General features: G+C 42.9%; 1 protein-coding gene and 1 long non-coding RNA gene across 4 annotated transcripts in view; one reads left to right on the forward strand and one right to left on the reverse strand.

Moving 5' to 3' along the window:
* Positions 1-13,444, forward strand: part of LOC106083275 (serine-rich adhesin for platelets) — a 111,353-nt gene that overhangs the window by 78,531 nt on the left and 19,378 nt on the right. For all 3 annotated transcript variants that reach the window (XM_059362774.1, XM_013246190.2, XM_059362773.1), the window contains 2 exons: positions 487-1,424; positions 12,545-12,650. In XM_059362774.1, coding sequence (XP_059218757.1) covers positions 487-1,424; positions 12,545-12,650 — 1,044 coding nt within the window. The remainder of the gene's footprint in view (positions 1-486; positions 1,425-12,544; positions 12,651-13,444) is intronic.
* Positions 1-13,444, reverse strand: part of LOC106083277 (uncharacterized) — a 211,440-nt gene that overhangs the window by 12,040 nt on the left and 185,956 nt on the right. Inside the window, exon 4 of the long non-coding RNA XR_009397118.1 lies at positions 12,526-12,784. This is a non-coding gene — a long non-coding RNA (uncharacterized LOC106083277). The remainder of the gene's footprint in view (positions 1-12,525; positions 12,785-13,444) is intronic.

Genomic DNA, 13,444 nt, shown 5'->3' on the forward strand with positions numbered 1-13,444 from the left:
AATACACAGGGATACATGGACATATGGGTATTTGTGGTGCAGATACTTTTTGCCATATTCATGTCACATCAGTGGCTTCGTAATAAAATGATGCCACTTAATCACACTTTAGTCAACCGGCAAACACATGCACGCACACACACAAACACACACAGTGATGGAAGGACAGACAGACCAAATGACGCCAGCACGATCAAGGGAAAGAAGGCATATAAGTGGGATTGTGTTGCAGAGGGTTTTTATTTGAGTGTGTGTGTGTGTGCGTGTGCATTGGCAAATGAACTTATGTTTTTTGTATGTGTTGTGTGTGTGTGTGTGTATGTTTGTGGTATCACTTCTCAATGCTTATAACATCTGTTGTCATCCGCAGGATACTTTAAGTAAATATGATTTTAATTTCCTCTCTTCCATATTTCCTTGGGGATGATGGATGTGAATGGACCGCGCTGCTGTTGCAACAAATTGTGCTGTGCGTACATTAAATAGAGCCGAAAACGGAATTAATCGGTGCACCCACACGTCATGTAAAAGCCGGAAGTCAAGTGAAACTGCTGTGCATAATTAGCCAGGCACTGGAGCCGCCATTATTCATTAATTGGTTTTATAATCAAAAGCAAATTTATTTGCATAATCGCAAGGGATGGCGTACAGAAATTGAACGCATTGAATTGCCGCCGGATACAACGACGACCACAACGACAACTACAACAACCACAGCAAGGACAACAACTACATCAGAAACTAGCAGCAGCAGCAGCAGCACTAGTACTACAACATCAAGCTCCGCAAGTGCTAGTTTGACTGGTGAAGCCACCTCAACACACATGCCCAGCCTAGCAGATGGCTTAAATGATGATGGCTCGGATAGTGGTAGTCCATCATCGATAAGCGGAAGCGAAATGCCTGCAGTGCACGTACTTACATCCATAACTCCGCCATCGCTTAATGATGGTAATCCCTTAGACATGGTGTCAGAATCCACATACCATCAACAACAGCAGAAGCAGGCGCAGCAGGCGCCTTCTCTTAACCACCACCATCCGAATTTAATACATACTGAGGCTGTCTCATCAATGCCAGTTTCCATATCAAAATCGCAACAGCCAACAGTGGCTTCTGGTTCAACTGCCACAGCATTCATGGCCTCCACATCATCAGCAGCAGCATCAGTCCCTCCAACACCCTCCCGAGGATCGGAAACAACAACAGTGACGTCGCCGCTATTAGCCAACATCGCAACAACGGATGCGGCAACAACAACACCTCCACCACCATCTGACGAGGATGACTTCTCACAGGGGCCAACTATGATGACGGCTGCAGGAACATCAATAAAAACGCCGGATTTCATGGCGTCTGCAGCTGAACGAGGTTACATGATGTTGTCAACACTGATGACAGTTACTGATGTTAAGCAGATTACGGTAATTGATTTTACTTTTTCTTCTTCATTAGTTTCTCTCTTTTCGCTTTTGCTCTGTTGTTGTTATTTTTTTCTGTTTTTTTTTTGTTTATTTTGGCATTTACATCACATAACACATGAAGTCGAACAAACATAACATAACACCACGCTGTTCTACTCACTTACACACTCACATCTCTATGGATATATGAGTAGTTTTTCCTGTTTGTGTTGCGGTGTAAATTTAATGCCTTCATGGGAAATGGTGAAGGCCACTAATGTTTTTCCTGATGAACTGCTAGTGGCCCCATGTGACTGTCCTTGTGACTTTTCTTTAGTTTTGTGATTTAATATACATTAGGGTGGAGTGAGCAACTATACAATGATTCAAAATAGGATATTATACAAGGACAAAAAAAACATGTAAACGAAAGGACGAGCGGAAGGAAATGATGGACGGGCAGATATTAATGGACAAGGCCAATAGCAGACGTTAAGACAAATGGAGTCAAGAAGGAACAAGTAAAAACGTGCTAAGTTCGGCCGTGCCGAATCTTGGGTAACCACCACCATGAATTCCGATAAAAATTTATCCTTATTCACCCAGTTTGTGTTTGAATTATTTTGTAATGAATCAAATCGGGTATTGATTGAGGCTTATAGGCGTACAAGAACTCAAATCCGGGGATCAGCTTATATGGGGCTATATTAGTTTATAGACCGATTCGGATCATACTTTTTACGGATATTGGAAGTTAGCATAGGAGTCTTTGTGCCAAATTTCAGTTAAATCATGTATTGATTGAAACCTCCAAGGGTTCAGGAAGTCCAATTCGGGGAACGGTTTATATGGGGGCTATACCAGCTTATAGACCGATTCGTATCATATAAGCCACGCTATCGAGTGGAGAGTCTTAGTGAGAGGCCGGGTAGCACCGGCTCCTTTTTAAATACTGAGTGCATATGAAGCTCGATACGACATGGCGAGTTATTGGCGTCTTTCAATAACGGATGTCGAGAAGCCTAACATAAGTAACTGTGTCAATTTTCAGTGAAATTGGTTTATAAATGCGCCTATTATGGGACCAAGACTTTAAATCGAGATATCGGTCAACATGGCAGCTATATCCAAATCTGGACCAATTTGGGCCAAGTTGCAGAAAAATGTCGAAGAGCCTAACACAACTCATTGTCCCAAATTTCGGCGACATCGGACAATAAATGCGCCTTTTATGGGTCCAAAACCTTAAATCGAGAGATCGGTCTATATGGGAGCTACATGCAAATCTGAACCGATCAGGGCCAAATTGAAGAAATATATCGAGGGGCCTAAGACAACTTACTGTCACAAATTTCAGCAAAATCGGATAATAAATGTGGCTTTTTTGGGCCCAAGACCCTAAATCGGAGGATCGGCCTATATGGAAGCTATAACCAAATCTGGACGATCTGGGCAAAATTGACGGAGGATGTCGTGGGGTCTAACACAACTCACTTAGACAATTTCAGTCCATTGGGATACCATAGTAGTGACAGGCCAGGACTCTGGTGGGAATTGAACCTACGACTTCGGCACTGGTAATCCGAGCACGCTACCAACTCGGCTACAGGGTCGAACCCAATTTATGGACCCTGAATATTGATGTCAGATTAAATTTTTTGGGTTACCATGAGCGATGCCTCCGTAGCGCAGAGGTGGTTTTCCCCTTCTAATACTGGCGACATTAGTGAAGTACTATGCCATGCATAGAAGCCATGTAAATACACCCCTCCAAAGAGGTGTTGCACTGCGGCACGCCGTTTGTCCTCGGCTATAAAATGGAGGTCCCTTATCTTATCATTGAGCTACAAATACCTCAGTCGGACAGGACTCATTGATAGGTGAGAAATTTGCCTCAGTTCATGAGCAAATTTGCATTTGCACAGCCAACAAGAATTCGCTTGAAACTGCCTACATCTCGTCCGGAGAGTGGGGGTTTTTGAAAATTGTGATACGTTGGTATCCTGGCGAGACCATCAGAAAAAATTTTCAGCGGTGGTTTTCCCTTCTAATGCTGGCGACATTTGTGAGGTACTATGCCACGTAAAACTTCTCTCCAAAGGGGCGTCGCACTGCGGCTCGCCGTTCGAAAAAACGAGGCCCCTTATCATTGAGCTTAAACTTGAATCGGACTGAACTCATTGGTATGTGAGAAGTTTGCCCCTGTTCCTTAGTGGAATGTCCATGGGCAAAATTTGCAATTTGTATATTGGAAAGAATAGTCACCATTGAGACATTAACAAATAAGGTTAGGTTAGGTTGAAAAGACGGTGCATATATTAATCCGCCCCATGCCACTAATCGGCTTGTTGTGCGATCAAAATGCCAAAAAAAAAAGTAACATCGAAAAAGAAAATGTAAGTTAGGAATTCCGTGCAACGTTCAAAATCCTTAACTTTTCTCCATACATCTCCCTTAAGTTGGTTTATGTCTGGTATTATGTCCCCACCTAAGTACCTGTGTCTGTTAGGCGCGAAAACCGGGCAATGACATAGGAAATACTATAACGTCTCATCATCTTTCCCTCCTGCCCTACACATGCCATCACTTGCCTCACCGATTTTGCATAAGTGAGCTCGTAGTCCTATGTATCCTGTTATGATACCAATCGCTATACTGACCTTCTTACTTTCTTTCAGTAATAGCCTCGTCTTCTCACGATCTGGATACCCCCATAGCATTTTCGCCGTCCTACCGACCGTTTCGTGGTTTCACAATGTTGCATGCGTACTCGTTGACCACTCCCTTTACTCGGACTACCAAGTTTCTTGACGGCAATTCTCTGGCCTTCACTGCCAAATCGTCTGCTCTTTCATTTCCCCTTTCTCCGTTATGGCCCGGCGCCCAAACGATGCGGATTGTGCCATTCTCAGAGAAGGCGTTAATCTCCTTCTTACACTCCAAAACTGTTCGCGAACTTACCGTCCTGGTTGTTATTGCCCTTATGGCAATTTTACTGTCGGTAATGATGTTCAGTCCCGACGTCCTCGAGTCCACCTCACGCATTCCGTGATCGCCCGGATGTTCGCCTGCAGGATCGAATTATGGTCAGGCAGTCTAGAACAGATCTCAGTTCCTGGTTTCTCAATGTAAACCCCCAGAGGACAGTCTGCCTCTAGCTTTGAACCATCCGTGTGACATGATCTTCCAGAGGGCAATACTAGGGTTCCGTCAATCCAAGACTGTGCTGCTAGCAGTAGTGCCTCGCACTCGACTTCAAGGTTCATCTCAGGTATTCGATCGGAAACCTCTTCACTTCCTTCCAGGTTTCCTATCGTCACCTCGATTATACCGCGTTGGTATGAGCTGCTTCCATCCTCAATCCATTCTCCCATCGCCTTAAGTCGCATAGCCGCAGTGGCTGCCTCACACTTAATCTGTATGTCAATGGGTCGGATATCTAGAATAGTCTCCAGTGCCCTAGTGGGCGTGGTCCTCATCGCTTCGCCTATGCTAAGACAACAAGTTCTCTGAACTTTTTGTATGGTCCTTATGTTGCACTTTTTCTCCATAGCAGTCCACCAAACTACTGAGGCGTAAATGAGTATTGGTCTTATCTCGTTTCTATAGAGCTAGTTGACTATACTCGGATTCAGGCTCCATAGTCTACATAGTGTCCAACATCTATGAGCCTTCTCAGTACGCTCCTGAATATGACACTTCCAAATAAGTTTCCTGCCCAAGATCACTCCTAGGTATCCTTATCAGATATCGTTATGTTATTGAGGAAACGTGGTGCATCAAATTGGCCCACGTTCGCCTTCCTCGTAAACAGGCATACTTCTGCCTTCTCTGGGTTAACATTGAGACCCTAGGATCTAGCCCAGTAATATGCCATATGCAAGACCTTTTCGGCCCTTCTACATAGTTGGTTCAAATCCTTACCCCTAAGAAGTAGTATTGGGTTGCCCAAAAAGTAATTGCGGATTTTTCATATAGTCGGCCTTGACAAATTTTTTCACAGCTTGTGACTCTGTAATTGCATTCTTTCTTTTGTCAGTTATCAGCTGTTACTTTTAGCTTGCTTTAGAAAAAAAGTGTAAAAAAAGTATATTCGATTAAAGTTCATTCTAAGTTTTATTAAAAATGCATTTACTTTCTTTTAAAAAATCCTCAATTACTTTTTGGGCAACCCAATATAACATCGTTTACATAGCAGATTCAATTCCCTTCTCAGTCAGCATCCGTTATAGGTTATTTAAGGTGGTCACCCAAAGGAGTGGCGATAAAATGCCCCTGAGGCGTGCCCAGTGCCACTTTCTTCCTTATATTTTTGTCTTGGGACCTGCAATTTATCCACCTGTTCCTTAGCATACAGTTTATCCAGTCTCTATGGACCCGGTCCACCCGGTACTGGTCTAAGGATTAAATCTATGAGTCGGTACGTAGGTTATTAAACGCCCCCTCGATGTAAATGCAAAACGCCAATGTCTTGGCATCGAAGGATTCCTATAATTTATGCACAACTTCGTGTAGGGCAGTCTTTACCGACCTTTCCTTTACATAGGCATGCTGTTTGTATGTAAGCAGTTCGCTGGTTGTCCTACACTATATCAAGGTATCCACATTGCCTTCCATGGCTTATAGGCCTGTAGGCCTTTGGTGTTGCATAATTTGTCTTGCCGGACTTGGGTATAAATTCCAACGGAGATGGCACGAAGTTAAACGAAGACGCAGGCGAACAATGGGATGGGACAAAAAATACAGTGAGAAGAAGTCTACAATTTTTTAACGGATAGAGTTTAGTTCACGGAGAGCAAACCAGTCGCAGCTCTTATTTATCATTTATCGAGCTGCTGAACATAGTAGAGGATGGTGAATGCGGAGTCGGTGGCAAGGTGGCAATTTGAAAATAAATGGCAAGTGGATTATCGTCAACCGAAGGATGATGAAGATGTTGCTGGCTTTAGAAAAGAGGTCATCGAATACTATGACAGTTGTCATAACCGGTCACTGAGTCAAAAGAAAGGCTTTTGGAGAATATGAAAGTCCTAGGCACACCGTGAAAATAGTGGCCATATGAGGCGCCAGATAGTCGGCCTCCTTTTACAGAAACGCCGGACATTTTCCATCAGGTCCGGGTGACTTAAATGGTTTGAAGCTCCTCGAGGCTTCCTTGACCATAAAATCCGTTATGTTAAACCTTCGATCAACCGCATTATTCCAAGATTCCAGTATCTTCGAGAGTCCCATCCCATGCTGTGGAAAATGTTTATTGCTCCCACTCCCATGTCGTCTACTAACGTTTCAGTATGGACAAATTAACAAATTAAGTATCGTATTTTAAAAGAAGCCCTAAACTCCATATTCTCTGTAATGTCATCCAAAAAGGCTCAGCCGTTTTTAGGTCTACAACAGTGATGATCTACATGAACCACTGGTTTACAGGTTATTAACGTTACCCCTAAGCCTTTTTTAACAAGTTTTCTAGGTTACTATACTCTCTCCCTTTGAATTTCATACCACTAACTTAAAATTGATTTTCTTTTGCTATGATATTAGCTGCAATTCTGAAAAAAATTACATTAAAAGTTTATCCATCCATATGCAGCAAACCCATGGGGTATCTAACGTTGAAACACTTTCATGTTCCCGCTTCATATAAAAGTTAACTCAAAAGTTATCATTTAAAAAAAAACACTCCATCACTTTCAGTTTATATTGCCGCAATGAAATTCATATGAAAATTCATTCTTGCATAAACTCAGAGTCCCACATTGCTTCGACCTTATCCTATTGCAGCAGAAACTGCATGTTTTCAATTAATTTTTTTTTTTTATTTTAAAAACGAAAACTCTTTACACACTCCCGTTGTCTCTTGGTTAAGTTTCTGTTACCAATTTGTATACACATTTTCGAATGAAACTGTTCAAACAATTTGTCCAATTGAATAATGCTGGCGACAGAAGCGAAGAAGCGCCACATTGGCACAGTATTCTGCATTATAGCTCTTCAATAAAATGATCGAATTGGAAAAGTGACAATGAAAATGCTAAGCTGATAAATATTGGGAGTAAGAGGAATTTTTGCTTTGAGTTTGACTATCGTAAGTTGAATGCAAGAAGTAAAAGGCATTAGGCTCGGCATGCGGTGCATATTGAATTCGGGTTCTATGGGTCTTGGACCTTCAATCGAAAGATCGGTCTATATGAAGGCTATATCAAGATTTTCTTCGATCTGCACCACATTTGCTAAAGACGTCGAAAGTCCTAAGACAAAAAAAAATGGGGTAGTAAATTTGTCTTCCATGGATGTTTAATCTCATATCGGGAGATCGGTCTATACCGGGGCATTATCAAAATATTGGGTTGCCCAAAAAGTAATTGCGGATTTTTCATATAGTCGGCGTTGACAAATTTTTTCATGGCTTGTGACTCTGTAATTGCATTCTTTCTTCTGTTCTTTTAAAAAATCCGCAATTACGTTTTGGGCAACCCAATATTATTCGAACTAGTTCATATTCGATACGTATGCTTAGAATCCTAAGACATCTCACTGTGCCAAATTTCGACAAAATTTTGCTTTGAGTTTAACTATCTCCAGTTGAACGCATTAAGTAAAAGGCATTAAGATTGCTAGGCCTGAACTTTGCCTTGAAATTGCACTATTTATCAGGCCGTAGCAGTTATATCGAAACATGGTCCGAACAAGGCCAAAAAACAGACGTCAAGGATGTAACACAGCTATGCAAATTGCAAATTTGCCCATGAATTTGCCCATTGAGGAATGGGGGCAAACTTCTCACATATCAGTTAGTGCTGTCCGATTCAAGTTTAAGTTCAATGCTAAGGGGCCTCCTGCCGAGTCCAAACGGCTGGCCGCAGTGCGACACCTCTTTGGTGAGAAGTTTTAAATGGCTGCCATACCATTTTTTCGAAATGTCGACAGCTTTAAGGGCGGATAACCCTTGCTGAAAATTATTTGTCTGATGTTCTCGCCAGGATTCGAACCCAGGCATTCAGCGTCATAGTCGGACATGCTGACCTCTGCGCTACGGTGGCCTCTGCAGTTTTCGCTTTCAAAGTTCAGCGAAATCGGCTAATCAATAAAACACTTATGGGTGAAAGACCAGCCATGGGGGGATCGGTGCATATGGTAGCTCTATCCAAATATTTTCCCATCACCACAAATTTCGTGAAGAATGTGAAGGGGTCCAATGCAACCCACCGCACAAAATTTCTGCAAACCCGGGAAATAAGCACGAAAGACCCGAAATCGGTGATCAGCGGAGACCCGAAATCGGAGATATATATATCAGCTATACCCATACTCCGCTTGGGCGACGAAGGGTCTGGGCACACCCACAAATTTCAGTTACCTGGAATTTGTAAGATAGTTCACTCTTTGTAGGCGACTAGGCCGTAAAGGTCTGTTTCAGTGGACTTTCCCTTATTATATTCATGCTGTCCTCTAGACAGGCAATCTCCAGGGATCATTGCTCTGAGATACTGTTATATCTATCTCTCTAGAGCTCTCAGCATAAAGAATGACAGACTCATAGGACGAAAATCTTTCGCTTTCGTGCGGTAATGCTTTTTTGTTTTTGTTACTTTTGTGTCCCTCCATTTACAGGTATATTCAGGCACGCCGGCCTACTACCGGGGCGCCACCATGCTGTTTGGCAATTGGTTCGGCTTTAGGACATGCTGACACAAGCGAGTCATTCAGGGATTTCGTGATCCGCTTGGCATCTCTGAATCAAGTGCCAAATATGACAAAGCCTGCCAGTAATGATTTCAATGCTCACTAATGCTGAGTCTTCAGTGCTTGGAGGTGGAAGAAAACAAAAAACATTTCGACTGCTCTTTGCAGGAATACAGGCTCTGTGTCTTCCATGCCCTGTTCCCTTGAGTAGTTTTGAATCCAGGAATTCTTAGTCCACGAACCATTCCTCCACACACCCATGGTTCCTGGATAAGAACCACGTCAAATACCCCTCCATCAGAAGGACCTTTTGAGACGGCGAAACGGCCTTACAATGGTGGAAATTTATCTGCCGAAACCAGACCATAGTCCGGATTCAGAATTTTCACTACCTCTGCGTTAGCCTCGTCCTCTGAGTCCGCCAGGAGTTCATCCTCAGAAGATTTGCTCGATCGTGTCACAATGAGTTTCTTTATCCATCCAGGGGCAGTTGAGAAAGCATTGGAACCACTCATTTTCAGGACACTGGACACTTGAGGTGTGAGCGTTTCCTGCTTAGATGCTTCATGAACTCCCTCCCCGTTGGCGCACACCTTGAGGCCAATCCAACCGGATGATCCACCCACACAGGACTTGTCGGGTCCCGTTTCGACGCCTTACTCTCCTGTTCCGACCGTGTTAGGGCGACTCTCAGTCTCCTGCAATCCTCCAGACTTAAGAGATGTGGTCAATATATCCTCAGATAAGTGTTCAGCTACAACTGCTGAGTCGTCTCCTGATTACCCAATCACACCGCTTCTATACGCCTACGGTCTCAACTAATTGAATCCGTAGAATACAACTCCTATAGACGTGTTGAGGTCTGGGAGATAGCCGGAATCGATTACGAACACAGCATGTCTCCGATCGCCAACAGCTTCATCCATTTTACCGAACTTCCCATGGTGGTTGCAAGAATACAGGCTCTGTCTCCCATTTCCTGTAATCTTGAGTAGTTTAAATCCAGTAAATATTAGACCACAAACCAATTCTCAACAAACCCATGGTTCCTGATTAGGAACCACCTCAAATCCTCCTGCCATCAGAAGGACCTTAAGTGCCACCGAAGCGGCCTTACAAGGGTGGAGAGTTATCTGCAAAACTGAATCATTTTCAGAATTCAGAATATAAACCATCATTGCGTTAGCCTCGTCCTCTGAGTCCGCCATGAGTTCATCGTCTCTAGAATCGTTCGTTCTTGTCATGATGTGCTTCTTTACGCATCCAGGAAGGTTGAGAAAGCATTCGAACCACTCTTCCTCAGGACACGACGATTCCTCCTAAAATATTTCACTACCTGCTGCTGTCGATGTACCTTTTTAGTTGCGTCCCTCCCTGCATTCGAACCACTCTTCCTGACGACACGACCATTCATCCTATGATGTTTCACAAGCTGCTGCTGTCGATGTACCTTTTTAGTTGCGTCCCTCCCCGCCGGCGCATACCTCGAGCCCAATCCCACCTGGGGGATTTTCAGTCTCCTGCAATCTGGCAGACTTAAAACATGTTTTCGATAGTTCCTCAGACAAGTGTTCAGCAACAACTTCTGTGTCATCTCCTGATTCCCCAACACTACCGCTTCTATAAACCTTCAGCTTCAACTTGTTGAGTCCGTAGGACACAATTCCATCAGACTTGTTAAGGTCTGTGAGACAGTCGGAGTTTAATACGAATACTGCATGTCTCCGTTCGCCGTCAAAATCATCCAATCTACCGATCTTCCACTCGGTGGTTAAAAGATTGGGATTACAGTCCCTTAGTCTCCTAAGTATAGATTTGGGGTCTGAGAGAATTCTTGGTATCCAAGCATGTGCCATTGGTTAAAATTTTACATCATCCTCCTTGACTTAATCCAGAGCTGCGCCTTACCAGATTTCACCAATTTTTAAGGCGCAACTCAATCTCAACTCAGCGTTGATCCCCCAAAGCATTTGTATCGGCCCGATACCAGCCTGCATTGTCACAAACTGAAGGAGACTCATGCAATTCCGCAAGGACAGCTGAGTATACAGATGACAGCCCATTGAATAACCCACTCCAATTGTTCCTCAGTGTGCAAACCTGTTCTTCTCCCTTGTCGACATCGCCATGTTGATCTTAGGGACATTAGCAAAGGATTTTTGGGACATTAGCAAAGGTTTTTTGGGACATTAGCAAAGGTTTTGTTGGGACATTAGCAAAGGTTTTCGCTTTAGTTCTTTTCGGCATAGGATTCCCTCCAGGTTACCGCAGCCTTTTAGCCGACTGTGGTACCGTTTCCAAACCTAGATGTATAGCCTTTTTGGTAGCCTGTGCAGCAAATCTCCGAGCCCAATTGAGGGAGTCTCTCCTCTTATCGGTGAGAGTTTTAGAATCAATCGCACCAAGACGCTCAATAAACCTGGAATCGATACGCCTTTTATTGCTCTAAACTCTTAAATAGCGTATTGGTTTGCCAGGGAAGGCCGATGCCCTAGGGAAATTATAGGCATGCGAAGATAAAATAGGTTCGTCCTTGTCCTTTTGACTCGAGCCAGATGTCTTCGTCAAAAGTCCCTGTTGAACAGTCGCCTGTCGGCTAGTGAAGCCTGGGGCAGCCGTCCTACCAGTCGAGATCTCAGTAGAAGGCCTGACACCACAACCGCAGCAGTTGGCTCTTTGGAGTACATTCTAATTTTCGTGGGCTCTAGATATGCCGCTCTGCTAGAAACAGACTCAGATCATCGAACGCTTATTGGATATAACTATAGCAGCTATCCTTGAGGGACTTACAATTTTCTCGAAAATAACTACTTTTTACCAGTTACAGAATATGGGTGCGAACGAAATGCGCGCTGATGCCGAAAGGAACCGAGTCGAGCTTATTGACGCTTATTTTCATGCTAGGAGAAATTTCGTCTATGACACTGTGAATGCCTGATAAGCGCTTATCTTCATAACTTGATGAAGAGTATTTTGCAGGATAATTAGTGGATAATAGGGGTATTAATCCTGTTGTGGAGGACATAAAAAGCATAAATCTTCATTAATTTTAGTCAAATCCAATAGCACCAGATTTTGAACACTGTGCGCAGACTTTTTTACAAAATGAAAATTTCAAATAAGGACATATGAATATGGGTGGAAGATGGGATGGTGGGTGTGATAGAGAGTGAAAAAAAAAACAACTCAAAAACATACATTAATACTAACGGATGTAAATATTCATCTGTGTGATGCCACACACTCACACACACACACATATATAAACACACTCATTCTCTCATATAGCCCGGTAAGCTTATAGTTTTCCCAGGGCTTCTCACACAAGAGCTTGACTACATTTGCATATGGGTATGTGAGCTTACCTGAATCGGTGTGAGTGTATATGTGTGGCTGCTAGTGTCATCCTTTGCGTGAGTCAATGTTTTGTGATGTTTACCTTTCAATTTCAATTACAGACTGCTTCATTAATTATACCATCGGTGCAGAAGCTGGATTCTGGAAATTACACATGCAGTCCTTCAAACAGTGAACCACGTACAGTCATTTTACATGTATTAAACGGTAAGTGCTAGCCCCTTTGCTGTCCATAGTTACATGTTGTCAGGTACAGAGGTATGTGGCTTTTTCTCCCTCTTATGTTACACAAGATAGCTGGATAGCGATTGTGAATGCAAATTTTTATATGGGGACCATTACTGAAAGAGAGAAAAAAATGCAAAGTTTAAAATTTTGTGTGTTTGCAAATTTACATTCTTGAAATTCTGCAACACTAAATATTGCTGCAAAAGACATTAAAAGAGCGTCATGGAAGATTATTATGTGGAAACATGTAATTACTTGAAATTATTCGAAAGTAGATAAAATAAGTTAAAGGGCATTAAGTTCGGCCGGGTGGAACTTTTAATACCCAGCACCACGGATATATGTATATCTTATTTATATTTCGTCTTGATTAGGTTAGGTTGAAAAGAGGGTGTGAATATTAGTTCGCCTCATGCCACTATGGATATACAACTAAGCCAGTAATCGGCTCGATTACATCCTTCGAACGCACATTAAGCTGATTACTGGCTTAGGTGTATATCTAGAAATGGGTTTCTACCGGGTAAATACCCAATGCTTGGGTATTTATTGGTTAAATACCCAATGATTGGGTATTTATGGGTAAATACCCAATAAATACCTATTTTATACCCTCCACCATAGGATGGGGGTATACCAATTTCGTCATTCTGTTTGTAACTACTCGAAATATTTGTCTGCGACCCCATAAAGTATATATATCCTTGATCGTCGCGACATTTAATGTCGATCTAGCCATGTCCGTCCGTCTGTCCGTCCGTCTGTCTGTCGAA

The sequence above is a fragment of the Stomoxys calcitrans genome, chromosome 2 (assembly GCF_963082655.1).
Source record: "Stomoxys calcitrans chromosome 2, idStoCalc2.1, whole genome shotgun sequence".
NCBI classification, from domain to species: Eukaryota; Metazoa; Arthropoda; class Insecta; order Diptera; family Muscidae; genus Stomoxys; species Stomoxys calcitrans.